The sequence below is a fragment of the Centruroides vittatus genome, unplaced genomic scaffold, assembly GCF_030686945.1.
Source record: "Centruroides vittatus isolate TY-2023 unplaced genomic scaffold, ASM3068694v2 contig_351, whole genome shotgun sequence".
NCBI classification, from domain to species: domain Eukaryota; kingdom Metazoa; phylum Arthropoda; class Arachnida; order Scorpiones; family Buthidae; genus Centruroides; species Centruroides vittatus.
The window spans coordinates 1,316,908-1,336,735 of NW_027122174.1; the positions used below are offsets into that span (position 1 = coordinate 1,316,908).

Below are 19,828 nucleotides of genomic sequence, written 5' to 3' on the forward strand. Positions count from 1 at the left end.
AGTTTTACGTTTAACTTGCGCCTCAACCTCTCTATTGTAGGGCTCTAGGATACTAGCCCACTTTAAAAATAATTTGGGCTACATATTGAGGAATTCTGCTTTACTGTTTATAAAATCTATCTGGTGATCTGTGAAGTTCTCACCAGACACATGCTGTTTACCTGCAGTTTATTTATATTATTATATATTATTATTAATTAATTAATTAATTAATGAAAATAGCATTCTATATTGCTTAATAAATTACATCAGTTATGTGGCATTTGGCATATTATACAGAAATATGTAAATCTCTGATAATTTGAAGTCGTGAATATTTTGTCTGCTGAATTACGAACTAATGAGGATTTCCTGTAAATGTTCTCTGATCTTTTTCCTTCCTAATTCAAAATTTTGTTCTTTTCTGTTTACATTTTAAAAAACTTCAAATAATCATATTTTTAATTAATTTGATTTAAAATATATGTTCTCCACCTCAAATTAGTAGTGTCTTGACCCTGTACATCATACTTTTCCATTAGCTATAGAGTCATACTGGTCATCTATCTAATATCTTTCAGGGAAAAATTTTTGAATTGAAATAACATGACTTCTGGTTTACTGGAAGTTCATATTTAGTTAATTAGGGCTTCCTGCCACTAAGCTTTATATGTATGGTCTTAATTTTCATCTATCTAACCCCATTTTGAGATTAAAGGACAGATGACAGTGAGAATATATACATCTACAATTTTTTCAGATTGCAGCCCAATTAGAACATGTTTGTAACATTGTACGATTTTGAGTTTTCTTTAAAAAGACAATGGCTGATATATAACAGCTTTTATCATATATTTTTTAATGGGCAAATATACAGGCCTGTTGTCAGCGATAACAATGTGTAATTCTGCTGTTCTCAGAAGCATTATTCTTGTCAAAGTAATAATTATTTTAACCTCCCATTTAATTTCAACATGTTTATAGCTTGATATAGTTTTTCTGATTTTGATTATATTCACTTAATGTTTTTTGATGATGATTGAATTTTTGATACATACTGCCTATGTATTTCTTTTCTGTTCCATATATTTTATCTAGCATCAATATTTCATATATCTCACATTACTTTATTGGTGGAATAGAGGCTTATCCATTCTTAATCAGATTGTATATTTTTATCTCTTTTCACATTATGATTTTGATGTACTGGAAGTCTTTTATTTTTCTCGTTGACTTTGCACATGGTTGTCCCTTAACTTTTACTTAATTTCAATTTTTTGCCCTTTGCACTTTTTCCTCTTCTTTTAAAGCTTACATGTGGCTTCTTTTACAGAATTCAGCTAGAGATTCATGGTTATATGACATATTTTTAACCAATTTGCTTATTAATATTTAAATTTGGATGTTTCAGAATTAACACTAGTTCTTTAGTGATAATTACATTATTTAACAAATATATTTTCATAGTTAGAATAGTTAGTTGATTAGTTAGCTGGAGAGCTGACCACCTCTTTTGTGGTCCTTTTGAAGGTTTTATTTAAAAATTTAAGTGTTTATAAAATTATAGCCCATTTTTTAAATATTAACATTTCATTGGTTGATTGTCTATCACGTGATGTGACATTTTGCAATTACTTTTAATCTATTAATTAGTACAAGCCTAATGATTTAAAAATAAAATATTTATAAAATAATGTCCCATTTTGCTTTTGTGGTTCTTTCATACCTATACATAAGGGAAAGCATTGGAATCATGTCAAATTTCACCCTCTGAATTGTTTACAAATCTCCACAGTGAGACCATTTGTCTACTACTGTATATAGATAATAGAATGTTTGTATCTCTCTGTTCTTAGCTTTTTATTATATTTATTTTCTGAGACACTAAGGAAAGTATAGACCACCATATAAACCTGAAAATTTTCTCCATTCCTGATTTCACCCCTCTTATTAACTCATAAACCCTTTGCCTGATCTGCACCAAAGTTTTCATACTTAGTCTATATTTTCCTCACAGTCCCAGGGAATATCTCAAAAATTGCATACCCTGATTTAACCTCCCCTTATTAACATTTAAACCCTTTGCTTGATCTGCATCAGATTTCTCATATTTATTTGTGGGGCAGTGAGAAAAATCTGTAGGATGTCACCTGACTGTCACATGGATATATCACATGAATTATTGTGAAAACTATTTCCTTATGAAGTTATTGATGACCAAAAAATACCTGAAATTCCATTTAAAAAAACTAGTGAAACCAGGTTGAGAAAGTAGATCTTGGCAAAAACATGTAAATAAAGGAAACTTTCGAAAGTTGCAACATAAGGATAGTGCAACCAGAATTAACAATAAGATTCAACATGTGAATAAAGTGTACATTACATAGACTTCAACTATAGGATGGTTTGGATGGAGCAATGTCGCTGATAATAAATCAGAAAAATAAGCATTGTCCCAGAAAAAGGCTTTGAGCTTTACTTTGTGCCTCAAACTTTCTTTGCCAATATTGCTCAAAGAAGTTCTAATATTCAGTCAAATTAATGTAAGTGCAACAATTTTAAGACACAAAATAAAGCTTAAAGTCTTTTTCTGTGACAATGCTTATTTTTCCAATTTATTATCACGGTGACATTTCTCTCCAAAACTTCCTGTAATTGTAAGCTGTGTATTGTGCACTTTTTATTTACGTGTTCAGTCTTGCCGTCAAATCTGGTTGTACTATTCTTACGCTGCAACTTTTAAAAGTTTCTTTTATTTAGATGTTTTTGTCAAACTCTACTTTTCTAACTTGGTTTCACCAGTTTTTATATGAGATATCATATATGTTAGAATTATATTTTATTAGGCCCCACAAAATAATAATAGAAAAATGTGTAAATTAATTTAATAATATATAATTAATGATTTATTAAAAATTAAGTTACTTATTTTAAGAATTACTTAAATTTTTATAAGAATTTACAATATGTGTTGTTATTTATCTATAATTTTATATGCTAATGTAGAGATTAATACAAGCTTAAAACTTTTTAACTGTTTAATATTTTAATTCTGATTACTTGTTAATAATGTACATATTTAATGACTTTTTAGGTATTATTTGCTGCTGATCTTCCACAGTTCAAACATTTAAGGAATTAATTACATGAATACAATAATCTTAAGTAAGTATTATTAAAATAATTTGAAATCACTCCAATATTAAACCTTTATTATTATTATTTGTTTTTTGTATTCATATATGTTATAATGCCAGATGAAGTTTTTGTTCATTGCGACACTTAAACAACCTTCTCAGTAACTGAAAGAAATTACAAAGCACGACCATCAAAACCTTTAACATCCAGTAATGAAATTTAATGTAGAACTTGACGAATGTTTTACATTAAATTTTATTACTGGACGTTAAAGGTTTTGTTGATTGTGCTTTAAACAACAGGATTTCAAATTAAATTTATCAAAGTTTTTTTTAATTAGAACTAAAATTAAACAAGCTTTTTCACATCCCAATGTTAAATAAAAATATTTATCTCTCAATTATTATGCCTTTGTGTCCTTTATAATAGCTTAACTTTATCTATGTATACTTAGTACAATTATCAATTAACAGGACTTATTATACTGGAAATTATGGATGCAGATATTTAGTCATACTGATCAGAAATAATATTTTTTATTTAGTTCACCTGTAAGCTATGATAAAGGACACAAAGGCATAATAATTGAATGATATTTAATAATCTATAGCCGAACTTCTGGAAAATTGGAAAATGCAGAGAATAGGGAATACAGTTGAAGAAATAATAAACTTACAGGTGAACTAAATAAAAAATATTATTTCTGATCAGTATGACTAAATATCTGCATCCATAATTTCTAGTATAATAAGTCCTGTTAATTGATAATTGTACTAAGTATACATAGATAAAGTTAAAAAAATATTTATCACTCATTACAATATATAATAATTCACAATATACAGTGTAATTAGATATGAAATTGAAACTTGTTGAATATGAAGTTGAATAAGTTGCTGCATATTAAACATGATTTCTTCATCTGCATATTTAGACATTTTAAGATAGTACTTAAAAGACACTGAAATAACCTATAAAAGCATTATCAAATAGTTGACAGTTGACTCTATTCCTATCACATGCTATAATAAAATATGAAATTTTATTATAGCATGTGATAAAATTTTTAGAAAGTCACTTACATTTATCATTTTTAAATCAACAAGTTTTAATTTTTCAAACACAAACATTTCAGTCATTATTAATGATTTTCTTCAAGCTTATTTTTCTATTTGAAGTTTTCAAGCATAATAGAAAAAACAATACATTTAACAGAATATATAATTTCCAAATACAGTTTAAACTATAGAAAACAATTGAAAATATTTGTTTTTGTAGAATTAAAGCCCTTTATTGATTTAAAAAGGTGAATCTTATAATTGTGAAATCAGTGTGTGGTTGTGATAAAATTTTTAATCATAGCATTAAAGAAACTGTAGTAAAGTATTAAATGTTATTACTGATATTATAAATCTCAATTACGTTTAGTAAGAATAAGCAATCAATTTATTAAATTGTATTAAAGTTTTATATTTACTAATTTCCTTGTTTCTGAATAAATTTAATATTTCAAAATATATTTATTACTGGAAATTCATTAGCATAGATATAAAATGACAATTTCTTTATTCAAAATATATAAATCATTGTATTTATAGATGTTTATAAATTAATACTTATTATATGAATCTGCTCACATTTTATTGAAGTAAACAAAAGGCTGTTAAATTCAGTTTGCCAAATATCATTTATTTGAAGTTGTTTCAGTTCATCTTTTGGTTGCTATCAATTTTTATCATCCTTTTAAATAAGTTAATAATGAACTAACTCTGGCTGAAAATGTTTCATCAGGTAAATAGTATTTGGTAATCTGAATTTACCAGTTTCGGCTTCTTATTTTATTTCAAAGATGGCAGTAAGTTTGCAGTCTTTATCGATATTTTAAGGAGTTTTTAAAGCATAAATGCAATAAAAGCACGATTACTAGGAACATAAGTTAGAAAACAGAAATATAGTTTATTTTATTGCAAGTCCTATAGTAAAATTAAAAATTAAATTTAATGTTGAACGGTGACAACATTATCAGTTATTATTATTCCATAACAAGTGTAAATGTAAGTTTGAAAAAATAGAGAGATTGTGCTTATTTTCATTAAATTGTGTCACCAGAATGAATTGTGAAAACTATTTCAAAAAGTTATTGTAATTTAGAAATGCTTTTATTAATAATCACACTACATCTTTAATATTGATACAATATTAATACAATACTTGTGCACTATATGTACTATAAATATGTGCACTATAAATACTGTATATTTCAATAAGCAAAATATATTTAAAGATGATGCTAAGAATATACATAAAATTTTAAGATATATTTGTTAATCTTGTAAATATAATTTTGAGCACATTATATTATATATTATATATAAAAGATGTAGAACTGTGAGAGAATACATTTACAAATTATAGAAATACAAATCATTTCTTTTGCTCAAAAGTTATTTACAAGCTGAAAAAATTGGAGGGTAGATTATTTTTTCCCATTTAATAAATAGTTATATATTAAATTTGACAATTATTTGATAAATAATTTGAAATGTATAAAAAAACTTTTCAGTAATATCAAATACTCTCTGTTGCAAAAAAATTTATTCACCTTAAAGCCAGTGTGGAATAGTAAATAAATTCTGCATATGGAAAGCAGTGGTGGACTTAGGGGGTGGCGAGCAGGGCAATCGCCCGGGGCCTCGCACGACGACCCAAGTAGAAAAAGTTGATATTTAAAACTTTTTATTTTATCCTTAGCTATTAGTTATAACAATAAAATAAATTTGATTAATTCATAGTACAGTATGTATTAAAATTAATAAGTGCCTAAATAAAATTTCTCATTTAGATTTATTCAATCTCACGTTCATATAAAAAGTAAGATTAACGATATCAAAATTAAATAATTTATCAGTGAATAATAACATTTTTTGTAAGTTGACTGTAAAACATATTTGAAAAATTCATTACTATTTGAATCTCGCACCTCACGCATTAGAAAACCCACTTGCAAGTGCGGTTTTCTTACTTTTGTGATTCGTCGTGTTTACGATTTACGCTCGAGGAATCCCCGTGTTTCGTTTCGTTCGTCAACTCTTGTCACCTTATGATTATTTTGCTAGCAGCTGTATGCATTACATAATCATTTTTATGGCATATATCTTTCAGTAGGTAAATAAACATTAAATGATATTAAGTTTTAGTGAATCTTACATTATTAACAGTACTTATAGTAAAGAGTGAATTGTTAAAAAAAGAAACTGTGTAAAACTGCTTGTAAATTATTTCTGAATTAGTTTTATGTGTGAAACAAGATTTGTGAAATGAGTTCGCCTGATCATGATGCCGGTAGAAAATTTGAGTCTCTTAATTCAAAAAGGAAACAAGCTATCAAAAGAAAGCAGTAGAAGAAAACCTATGTGGATCTTTATATAAATATATAAAAAGTGATGGTCGAGTAACCTCTAAAGACCCTTCATTGACTGAAAGTGACACATTATTGCACTGTAACCCTAACCAAGCTGAAATTATTCCTTCAACATCGTCATGGGTTGCTGCCGTCACCTCATAACAATAGCCAGGATAACGAGTCAACAACATCATTGTCACTTACGCCGCCGCCGCCGTCAACACTATCCAGCCAAGAATACGTATCTGAGTCTATGTCTACATCCATGACTGGCAGAATTGAACATTTGAATCCTCAAAATGACCCAGGTTTGGGACCATTAACAATTACTGACATAGACCAAACTGAGATTGTATTAAAAGGTTCAATCCAGTTAAAGTTGATTTTTTCCCATAAACGATAATGGATGGCGATTCAGCGAATATCATTACAGTAAAATATTACCTAATGGTGAAAAACTTGACAGGCACTGGATGATTAATTCACAAACTAAGGATGCCATTTACTACTTTCCGTGTCGAATGTTCGGAATAGAAAATACAAGAATTGGATCCAGTGAAGGAGTTGTGTGATTGGAAACACTTGGGTGATTACCTAAAGTCTCATGAATCTAGCCAACTGCACAAAGATTGTATGTTGAAATGGTTAAATTTAGAGAACAGGTTAAAAAGCTGTATCACTATTGACTCTTTAGCCCAGACTCAAATTGAACAAGAAAGGCAGCATTGGAGAGATATTTTAGAAAGACTACTTGCAATTGTAAATTTTTTAGCATCTCACAATTTTGCCTTCAGAGGTCATAGAGAGAAATTAAGATCTGACACGGATTCAAGTGAGACTAGCGGCAACTTTATAGATTTAGTAAAGTTAATAGCCCGATTTGATCCAATGTTGCGACTTCACCTAAAACAATAAACAGACAAGAAGATTAATGACCACTATCTTGGAAAAAAATATTCAAAATGAGCTTATACAATTAATGGCAAGTCACACGAGGACTCAAATTGTTGACAAAGTAATAAAGAATAAATATTACTCAATTATTCTTGATTGTACTCGTGACATTTTTCATGTTGAGAAACTGCCAATTATTATAAGATTTTTTTAATACACATACAGCTGACATTGAAGAACATTTTATTGGCTTCTTAGCCATTGAAAAAACCACAGCTGAGGGTTTGACTAATTATATAATCACAGAGTTAGAACAGCTGGATATATCATTGCAAAACTGCAGAGGCCAAGGATATGATAATGGAGCCAATATGCGTGGAGAAAAAAAAGTGGTGTCTAGAAACGTATACTTGAAATAATTCCACTTGCTTATTTTTTACCTTGTGGGAGTCACAGCTGGAATCTCATCCTAGGAGATGCAGCATCCTAGGAGATGCAGCATCGTCCCGTGTTCAAGCAAAATTTTTTTTTGGTTTGCTGCAAAGGCTGTACACTCTGTTTGCCGACTCGAGTCAGAGGTGGGCCATTTTAAAAGCACACGTAAAATCCTTATCGCTAAAACCACTTTCCGAAACCAAATGGGAATGCAGGGTAGAATCGGTGAAGGCCGTTAAATACCAACTAAGCAATATATATCATGCTTTGAAGGATTTAGCATAAAATACAACAGATTGTCGGTTAGTGAATCTCATTCTATAGAAAAGGAAATAACTACCTACAAATTTGTAGTTGCTCTCGTCGTACGGCATGGCATTCTTACAAAGATAAATGTTATAAGTAAAATGTGGCAGAGCAAAAAATGCACCTAGATTCAGCTATACAACACATAGACACATTTACACAGTGGCTTGATAATTATCGGGAAAATGGTTTCCAATCGTCTTTGGTAACAGCGAGAGAAATAGCCGAGGAAAATGATATCGACAGAAAGTTCAAAGTCGTGAGAAGGAGACTTAAAAGAACGAATTTTGATTACGGCGGGGAAGACGAAGCTCTCGAATTGCCTGCGGACGAGATTTTCAAAATAAACTATTTTTATGTCATTGTCGACAATGTGCCAACCTAGATTTCTACCGAATGTGCCAACCTAGTGTCGCGCAAGCTGCCAACCTAGATTTGAGGCACTTAAACATCACGAGAGCATACTTGGTTTCATGTATAATATAAAAAGATTAAAGGAAATTAGTGATTGTGAACTTTTGAAGCAATGCAGTGACTTGCAAATATCTATAACAGCAGAAGAAACATCTGATATTGATGGACACGAATTGTACAAAGAACTGAATATGTTTATCCGTGTATACGAAGGAAACGACGACATTATCTCGGTGCCGAAATACGTAATATAGAAAAATTTAACCGAAGCGTATCCCACTATCGAAGTAGTCCCGAGAATTATTGCCACCACACCCGCAATAGTTGCTCTGCAGAAAGGAGTTTTTCGAGGTTAAAAATTATTAAAACATATTTCAGGAATTCGACAACACAAGATTGACTTTCAGCCCTTTCTATTCTTTCAGTTGAAAATGACTTAGCTCATTTGTTAGATTATTGTGCTTTAATTAAACATTTTAGTCTTAGGAAAAGCCACAAACATCATTTTTAAATTCTCGCATATATCTTTTAAGGCATTTATGTATCTTAGTTTATCATCTTTATGTTTGTTAACTTTTATAAATCTTCTAATGTAATATTTTAAAACTCTAAATTTATTTATTTATAACTTTTGCATTTCTCATCAATCGTCGGGAATACCTACTTTCAATTCACATACTTTGCACGAAGGACAAAGGCTTCGCAAAGATCTGCCATCCGGAACCTCGAAACGGTTAAGGCCGCCGCCGACGGAAAGGTAGTGGAAAAAATTAATGTATTACAGCATAAGGATACATTATTAAAGAACAGTAAGTTGTAAACCCATCTCTGATATTGATCAGTTTGCATTAATTGCCAGACTGCATTTGCCATTTTCTGATTTGTAACATTTAGGATGGAATTATTTTTCAATGATTTATCCTAGTGCTATAATATTGTAATGGTTTTTTTTACTTTTTCACTATCATTCCACATGTAGAATTCAATTACTGTTGTATGTTGGCTTTAAGGTGCATCCATATTTTTGCAACAGTGTGCAATAATAACAACAATATATTTGGATTGTATTACATACTTAGACTGTAAGGAATTTATTTAATCATAATTGAATATAATCAGAATATTGAGACAATATTCTATGCAATACCAAGATTTTTGCAATTTAAAGTTTTAAACCAAAACTGTATTTTAATGATTCACACATACTTTTTTAACTTTGTTATAAAATTCTAAAATACCTCGACACTAAATAAGTATAGAATTTTCAAATAATAAAATCACAATTGACTTGTTCTATGAAATAGGGTATCTAAATGCAATTAGATACCTTTTCAGTTAACTATTTTATGGATATAGATGTTCCCTTTGCTTTAATACACACTAAACAATTTCAATAAATACATTTTAATTATTTTTAAATGTACTAAATAAGAGTTATCTTTGTTTTTCAGATTGTTGTTTTGAAGGACAAGGACATCATTATCAAATTGGAATTAGAATACATGGAATGTTTAATATCTTTACTTTGAAATTGAATTTTTAATTGTAAATAAAGTTATTTTCAAATGAATAATATCTCAATTATTTATAATAGATTTTATATTTCCTCTTTAAAATGTTATAATTTGGATTTTCGTTACCATTTCAAATAAGAAGTTTCTGTATTTTTTTTTGTTCTAAAGAGAATTATTTGAGATTTTTAGATTAATTCTGAATTGTTTGCAACTGTCTCTGTGAAGAAACAAAATGGTATTTCCACAAGCTAAGTTTTAGTGTTTACTCTAATATCCGAAGAATGTCCGATTGCTTCCGAAAGAAATTTTTGTGTACAAAAGTATTAAGTAAAAGTATTTTAATTATATATTAATGTGGAATACAGTTAAAAAATACAAAGTAAAATAAAAATAACAGAGTCAAACTTTTAGATGCCAACAAATAATAAATCAAATTGTTACCAAACCAAAGTACCTCAAACAGGTACTTTGGTTTAGTATTAGCATAGATTTAACCTTGGAGACAATCCACAATGCAATTGTGGTATTCGGGAGGACCAAACACCACTTCACTTAGTTTTTTGCTGCAATAGGTACAATCACATTGGGGATAGTTTAACGAGAGCTGCTATTCTTGAAGGGTACAACCGGCTTTGCAATCTGCACCAACTCATTCGCGTGCGTACGGTGTTCCTTCCGTCGTCTACTCGCATTCGTATCCCTTAGCGTAGATCTCGAGAGCACTCGCTCCGGGGCGCGGATGGCAATTAGCTTTCCCTTGCTTCGTTTCAACTGTCGGTATATAGTTGCCTTTCAACTTTGTATTTTAATTCTTATTTTCTGTCTTCTTTTTCAGTCTAAGTTCGGTTAGTCCTAGTTGTAAGTTAAATTAGGGACTCTTAGCTTGGTTTCCAGTTAGGCTATGATAGCTTAGGTTAACTTAGATTAGGGTTTGTTAGCTTTAGTTATCTGGTTAGGTTCGTCCTAGGTTATGGTAGGTTAGTTTAGTTAGTAAGTTAACGTTAAAAAATAAATACATAAAAATGAAAATAAATAAAAATTTTGGGGTCTTGCTCGTTTGTCTCGTCTAGTTTGTCATTGTGTTTGTTTGCTTTCGTGCCGTGTGTCTAGCTGTTAAGTAGTATTAAGATTCGCGCTCGTGTTCAGTTTTATTAGTATTAAGTAGATATAAGTCTTCCTACTAACAGTCACTTGGCACTAACTTCTACACTTAGCTGTTTGTGGCGGCACTCAATTATTGGTGTTTTCTACACTCGGGTTTTCTTTTAGATCCTTCGGGAGACTACGGCCTTGCAGCCTAAAATCTGCACGTCAACATCAAACTTAGAGGGTACTGTAGCTATATGTACGCCGTTCATCTGCATCCTACCTTTCTACTGTCTATCTCCTCTCTCTCCGGTGGTACTATGGCATTCGAATAGGAAAATTACATAATGGAAGGTTACCGGGCGGCGGAAAATACGATTTAAGTGTTTGTAAATTTGAAACCGCGTCTTTTCTTTTCTCTTTATTTCTTTAGCACGATGATGCGCGATCAATCAGACTAGGCAATTTTCCATTCTTTATTTCCGTCTCTTATCACGAAAAGAAACGGAAAGACGAACAACCATCCATCCATCTTAATAAATTATGTTAAAACACCACAAAAATCTGCTACTACGAAATGCAAAATAGAAGTTAACTGGGAAGGGGCATTGCGAGCCCGAACACCGTATTAACCGAAATTGAATAAATAATGGAAAACTGCCTAATGTCCGATTGATCGCGCTTCATCGCGCTAAAGAAATAAAGAATGATCAAGTGGTGTGTGGTGTTCCAGGGTGCGAGTTTAAATATTTGGTCTATTTTTTTGCGAAATTTGATCGGTTGACAGATTGCCGTTCGGTATTTGGCCGCGAATGGCACAGTTTCTTAGGGTTAACACTAGGAAAAAATACGATTTCTTAAAAAGTTTAAAACATACTTTCTATCGCTGTCTGCTCGGCCAACGAAATTGTGCCATTTCGTACCATCCGAGTATGGCGATAAACGTGACATTGGTAGGATGAAATAACCAAACTCTGTATGGTTTTCGTTTTAATGTTTGTTATATTATAATATTTGATTTATATAACTACAAAGGTTATCTTAGGTAAGGGTTCATTGCACCGAGTGACCAATCTAACACATTTTAAGGATTCTTTATTCCTTTACGGTACACAATTTAAAGAATTTAAAAATGTGTTGCGATAAACCCTTACGCGAGATAACCTTTGTAAATATAAATCAAATACTATAATATATTATAATAGAAAGGTTAGAAGTACGAAATAACCTTAACGTTTGTTTATATTTTTTGCCCAAGTAACGCCGGGCTTACCCGCATAATTTTGGAAATTATCCATCGAACGCGTTACAATTTTATTTAATGTCGAAACTACTTTGGTAAATTTATTTATTTTATATTAAATAACGCGTTTAGTAGTCGAATATATAGATCTTATCGACTATTAAACACGATTAGTCGAGAATGTTAAAATATTTTGCAGTCGGCCAGCGTAAAGCTTATTTTATCGAATTACGGTTGTTCGTATTCAAACTACTAGGAGAATTACCTTCAAATCGAGTCGACCTCCGGATTTTTCCTGGCATTTAATTTTTAATTAGTAAATACGAAAACAAGAACAAAAAAAATTGTTATCAACGATTAAATTTAATTAGTTATTTTAAAGTAAAGTAAATTTAATAATGAAGTACGTTAAATATAAGCTTGAAAATAAAATAAAGTTAATTTTATTTCGCTATATTCCAACGAACCGAACATTTTAAAACTGTATTTTATAGCAGAACTATTCCTTATACGTAATAAAGCGACACCAATTTTCGGAGCGAGTTCCGAAAACGCATACGGCGTTTAAAATTGGAAATTCCCAATAACAATCCCGGTAAACGGGTTTTTAAGTATAACGAGTAAACGACGGGTTAGCCTAAATGAAAAGATTTCCGAAAATTTTGACTAGAAAGGAAGTGACGTCATTTAAGACGAAACAGTTTTCGTTATCAAAGGTGAGACGAGTTCCCGGTCATAACCTCCGAGTACCGGACAAAACGAGTTTCTTTCGCGCTTACGTACGAAACAACAGTCGACTTAAAGTTACTATAAGACACTCGGTAAGAATTCTTTTACGTAGAATATATAGAGTTGCGATTAAGCGAAAGATTCCGACATTTAAGTACGGTAAAAACATTGTTAGAATTGTTTTTAAAATAACTGGAATTTTCGTTCTCTTCTGCCAATTATCTCGCTTACTATAATTGTTATTTATTATTTAATTAGTATTAATTTTCTTAAATCTTCGTTATATTTCATTTTATTTATAATCCTAGAGCCGAAATAACCCATCGATATAATTAATATCGAAAACGTTTGAAGCTCTTTTCATTTTTATTTTCTGACATTAGAACAATCGACGTACGAGAAATATCGCCGATGAAAATTGCTTAGCAAAACTTACAGAATACGGGAATCCGGAACGGCGATCGGATAAAATATCGACCGCTCTGTAAAATTCCATTATTATTATATTAACTTTTGTTATTTGTAGTAGTATATCCTGTTAACAAATAGGAAGAAATTATCGCATATCCTGCTACTAAAGGCTACCAAATTCTAAGTATTTTACAAAATTTCTAAACCTAACTTTAAAAATTACTTTTTCTTGTTAGCTTTATAAGCTTATATTATATATATATACAAGTTATATATCGATTGATATGCAATAATCGATATAGGCCTATGTCGCTTACGTCAAGTGGAAGAATTTTGTCAAACAACGCGCAGTTTGAACGTATATCCACGCGTTTCGATGGGATCGAGGTATTAGTTTTTTTGTATTACAACGCTAAATGTTGTTTTTCGGTTATTTATTTATTATATTTATATTGTTCTTCCCGTTAAAACTGCGCATTTTAATAGAATTATTCTCACTCTCTAATAGGTAAATCTTAAATTGAAAATGAATCTTTCTTAGCGTATTTCCTTATACTGTGTAAAATATAAAATATAATAAACTTATTCCGAGTCTAATTTATTATTAGCGAAAAGTAACTAAAAATATGTAGTTTGGCTATAATATTTGTCGAGAGTTATAAATATACGATAAATCACAAATGTACTATCAGACACACACACACACACACATATATATATATATAAGAAAGAAAGAATATAAAAATTTTTCCACTCGGTGTTCCAAAATTTATACGAGATTTTATTATAATTACCCGCATTAGGAAATCTTCGACGATAAGAAGAAACTGGGAGTGGCGCGTAGTTTGCTCGTTATCGTAAATCGATCGAGGTCGAATACCGTCTTATCCGCGACATTGTTTTCGTACGATATACGAAACAATATAAACAGTAAATTTCGTAATATCGAATAGAGTTACGTAGCGTACAACTCCGTTAAACGCTAAGCGACGAGGTAAACGTTCGTTTATTTAGCCAAAAATTAATCTAATTTGTAAAATAAATCGCGGTCGTACGTTTTTGTTGCCCGGACTTACGCGGAGTAAAACGAACCACAATTACAGTTACGCTGGAAGGAAAAATAATATCCTTACATTAATTTGAATGAAAATGCATTAATACGAATGGATACGCAAATTATTTCGTCGAACGTCGAAATAACTTTATCCGCGGGTCTCCTTTTCGTCCGACCGGCCGGGTGACGGGAAAATTTCTTACGGCCGGCACAAAATTTGTTTTTACGGGTTTTTCGGGGTGCCGAGTTTAAATATTTGATCCTCTTTTAACAGAAATAAAGACGAATCTGCCCAAAAGGGATCGCCATTTATTTTTTGTGTTTCGAGACGATACGCTTCTCGGCGGCCGACCTTTCTTTCTAGGCTACTCGTCGCCGGAAGTTACTAAAAAGTCCGGGGCAGATTCGTCTTTATTTCTATTAAAAAACAATTCTCCGTCGGACGAAAATTTACCGATTCGATCCTCTCGTCAAATTTAATCGGTCGATCGATTATCATTTTACATTCGCCCGCCAACGTCGGAGTTAACGTCAGAAAAATTTGGGTCTGGAATTATCTTCTCGTATAAAGCGTCGTTAATCGTTTTCGTCGTAGTCGAAAATATAAACGATGGAATTATATATTATATACGAATATCTTCGAATACACGGTGGGCGATAAAAAATATATACTTTCTTACTACGTTTATTTATATGTAATAATAAAAATGCGAGACCGTATGTGTATTTTTATTATTACAGTACATATAAATAAACGTAGTAAGAAAGTATATATTTTTTATTTTTTTGGGTCTCCGGAACGAATTAATCGAATTCCCATAAAAACCTAAGGTAAATCGATAATCGGTTAACGAACGACTCGGATAGCGAACCAAGTCTCGGAACGGATCAGCCGCTGTCTATAGAAATTTTATTTTTGCCAAATGTATTATTCCGTTATTTTTTCGATTTCTAATTCCGAGTTGGACGGAATAATTCGGGGTGTCCCGGAAGTCTTCGTAGGCGAGACAAATCTTTGTTCGCCGTTTAATGCAGACATTTTAAACGTCCGACGTCCAAAGCCATCGTTTGGATATACGCTAATGATATCCAACTAATTTGAATATCGTTTGCAAATATTATTTTAGTATTTAGTATAACGGAGACTATATACAGTCAAACCTGTTTTTGCGCGGTGGATGGGGACCGCGTAAAAAAGTCTGGCGTAGAAAATAACTCAAAACCTCGCGAAATAACTAGGACTTTTTTAACTCCTCGGGCCTTTTTCCGCCATCCCTAATGGGGAAAAAATCCTCTAAGAATTTTATTTTTTATAGTAATTAATTATTTCCACTTAAATACCGATCTAAAATTAAAAAGTTAAAAAATCGTTAAAAAATGATTTTATTTGATAAATATAGCTGCGGAAAGTGTTATTTCGTTTAACGAGGCTTGAAATTTCACACCCGCACTCTAAAGCCGGAGGGGAGCTAACTTACCGCATCTGTTCAAATATAACGTAATATTTATCATTTTTACGCTATTAAAATGAGAGGGGACCGAAAAAAACGTACGAGAAAAAAATTTTACCGAACAAAAAATGAAAAAAACCTGCCGATGTCGTAGAAAACATCCGATAGTTTTAAAAAATTTTACGGGAGTCAATTGTGTTCCGATTTGATTGAAATTTTCATATGCCGCACAAAACATATCGCGCAAATAAAAATCGCGCAGAAAAAGACCGCGCAAAACAAGTTTGAGTGTATTTTCTATACTATTCTTTAAAAATTGAAATTAATTTTTAAAGAATATTATAGAATTTTATGCTATAATCGTTATATCAATATATTATTAACATAAACTACAATATTAAAATATGCTATTATTTTCGATAAAGGAAACGTCGAAAGAAGTAAATTTGAAATCTTTGGGCGAAAAATCGAAATATTTGAATTCTACAAACGATGAAAGATAATAAATATCCAGTTTATTATCTTCGCCATTTTATTACAGGGTTTATTTTCGTGTCGACGTCGTTCCGAGTAATCTTTTCGACCGTAAGTTTAAATTTAATATTAATTAAATGTAGTCCAATAATTATGTTATAAAAATACGATAAGGTTAATAATAAAATGAATTTAAATCGGCCGTAGGAAATGCCGATTTCGTCCGCGTTAAGATAATTGTCGACATCGTTTCGTTATTAAATGTCTTACTAAGGCCGTAATTAACTCCTCCTCGAAATATTTATTTCGCAACGCGCTCGTAATCCTTTCGATCGACCGTTTAATAAGTCGATAAGATTTCGTCTACGCTTAATACGATGTATTTAAAAGAGAGACGTTCGAAATATCGGTAAAGTGTGTCGTAATTTACCCGGAAAAGTGTAGGCTGTTTCGAAAAACGCCGAGGTTTGTAATTCGTTTCGCGGGGGCAGTAGGGTGGCATTTTTTAAAAGTCCGCCGGTGGACGGTGACTTTTTGCGGGCGACGGAAGACCGCGCGGAAAAAACTATTAATATTTTTTTTTAGTAATAGTGGAATTCTGTATTAATCGAATTGTTTAAAATTCTTAAACGAATAAGCGGGACGGCATTAATGCGTGGACAAACGGTACTCGGCTACGGCCCCGTCCTCGCCTTTTTAGTGTTTATTACTAAATAGTTATACTACTTTTCGTATAATGCGTCGAAACAAATTAGGTTACGAGTCTCGAAAGTGCTCGAAACGGTTCTACAAATACGCTTATAGAGAGGTTTCGAGGTCGCGTGTCACGTGATAAAACACACGTTTGCTCCGCCCATTCGCCATTTTTGTGGTAGTTTTCGCTGGCTTAGCTTGCACGTGGTCTGTTATTCGACGTCGTTTTTTAGTTTAAACGTACAAAAATACTGCAGTTCTATTATCGTGGATTAAGTTAAAAAAGATTCTTTTCTCGCGGGCTATTCTAGCGGTCTAACGGGACGAGATGCGGCTCTGTACGAAGAGAAAATTTCGTTATTTCGAGGCGATCCATACGAAGCCAGTTTATCGGACTTCGTCGTAGATCGAAAGTTGTGGCCGAAAGTAGAATTTGGTGACATTATAAACTATTTGGTTTTGACAACAAATTTCTACACCCTGTCACAAATGAAAGGTTATAAATCTTTAGAGGCCCGTAACTATTTAACGAGTGGCTGGGTTTCTCCTGATATAAAAGTAAAAGTAATGAATAACGGCGAAGTAATATTGCCTGGAAAGATATGTTTTCTTTTGTTTGTTTAAACTCGTGTTTTTACGTATTTCTTAACTAAGAATTTTTGTCTGAAAGTAAAAAAGTCTAATTAAAAACAGCCGTGGCAATTTTTTTAATTCAAATTGTTCAGTACCTTTATTTTCTAGTTGAAACTAGCATATAATAAGCCTACTTGCTTTTAGTTTTAACGTGTAATGTTTATAAGTTTGCACTAGCTAAAGCCTGAAATTACGTTAGTTATTCGTTTATAAATGCACTATACCTAACTAAATTAATATAAGCAAATCGGTAAACTCTTTTAGGTTTTAAAATATAACTTAGTGTTTATTAACGTAAATATTGAAATGAAATGTTTCTGACAAACTCTTGTATCGATGTTCACTTTATTCGTAACGAAATTTTTCCGGTTAATTCTCGAGAGCCACGCAGTTTGCCTTCGTCGTGAAAGCTCCTCGGTTTGGGATCCTCGATGACAAATAATGCCGGGAATTTTAAAAAAAATGATGTTCCTTTGTTCTCGAGTGAACTAGCGTTACACCCAATTACGCAACAAATCACCATAGTGATATTCGCGACGAAAAAAAAACAACACAAGAACTCCAGTTAAAGCGCACGCGAACACACACAAAACGTAAACGAGTCACAGTCACAAAGATGGCGCTGGACAATTGCGCATGCTCATGACGTCACTCGTGATGTCGACACGAAACCTCTCTATTGTGTATGGTAAATTCTAGTAAAATTGATAGAAATGCGATAAATTTCCACTTAAATTACTTATTTCGTCCCCGTTTCTAATTAGAAGGATGCGCGTAATTAATAAGAGAACGTAATGGTTCCGACGCGCCGGTATCTTATTATAATACCTAATCGCCTCGCTTATTAACTGGGCCGGTACGGTACATACGGTATGTTTCCGCCTATTCCATTCTTTCATTTTATAAATGTAATTTAGTTTATATCGTCGGTTTGTATCGGATTGTATGGCAAAAATTTCGTTTGTATCTCGATTAAAGGAAAAGTTATTATTAAAACCGGCAATTATTTATCGCGACGCGACGGCAATTCTTACATTTAGCGTGTCGAGTTAAATTATTATATTAATGTAAATATGTTACGATATAATGTTACGGGTTATTAATATATTATATTATAAAATAAATACGTTTTCAGATAACGTTGATATTATTACAGACTACAAATTCGTTATCGACGGAAAGAGCGGCGACGGAACAAATAAGTATCGTAGTTAAATTCTTATAAAATAATTTAAAATTCTTTTTAAATAGATAAATCTAATAATAATATATTGGTTTTCTAATAAGTTGTTCTCTAATCTTTCTCTTCTAGTATTTATAAGAGATAAAACGAATGCGTGTCGACAAAATATAATGTAAAAATGAAATAATAATATTTAAAAGTTTTTTGAAATGTCGATAAATTAAAATACAGTAGAGCATCGCTTATCCGACTTAATTGGGGACCGGGGTCGGTCGGATAACCGAAAAGTATGAAAAAATACATTATTAGTATAGCGTATTAGGCCCGGTTTAAATACTAGCCTCCCTTTCGTGGTCGAGCCAGTGCCGCCAGCTAAAGCGTGCAAAAATTTAACAAAAATAATATTAAAGTAGCCGAGACGTAACCAAATATCGTAGCGCCACATCACTAGAGGAAATTTGAATTTGCCGACTAGAACGCGGTCGAATAATCGATGCTCTACTGCACCTAAAATTTACGTCTTTACAACACTCGTGATGTCTGAATGGAACGAAAGTATTTGACATTTAAATTTTAAGTTACGTTTTCGAGAATTATAGTTACTTTTTTTAAACGGTGACGTGTTTTTCGACGATCATTATTATTGTAGATTGCGTGAAATCGAAAGATATTCCGTTTAAAGGAACGATAAATGTAACGAAAACCGGAGAAGTGTGTTTGTATTGGAACGACCCACGCATCGCCAACGTCGTCCGCAATTCGTTTCCTAATCGTTACCAGGCGAGTAA

The 19,828-nt window shown here is 31.8% G+C and overlaps 1 protein-coding gene and 1 long non-coding RNA gene across 2 annotated transcripts in view; both read left to right on the top strand.

The window, feature by feature from the left end:
• Ogg1 (8-oxoguanine DNA glycosylase) overlaps nt 1-10,142 on the top strand; it is a 37,564-nt gene extending 27,422 nt beyond the window's left edge. The window contains exons 6-7 of the mRNA XM_067269500.1: nt 3,074-3,144; nt 10,021-10,142. Coding sequence (XP_067125601.1) covers nt 3,074-3,121 — 48 coding nt within the window. The 3' untranslated portion in view covers nt 3,122-3,144; nt 10,021-10,142. The remainder of the gene's footprint in view (nt 1-3,073; nt 3,145-10,020) is intronic.
• Nucleotides 10,143-13,072: 2,930 nt separating this feature from the next.
• LOC136974584 (uncharacterized) lies at nt 13,073-19,820 on the top strand. The gene is made up of 4 exons (XR_010880660.1): nt 13,073-13,233; nt 16,483-16,642; nt 18,993-19,059; nt 19,690-19,820. It is a non-coding gene; the product is annotated as an uncharacterized lncRNA (long non-coding RNA).
• Nucleotides 19,821-19,828: the final 8 nt, after the last annotated feature.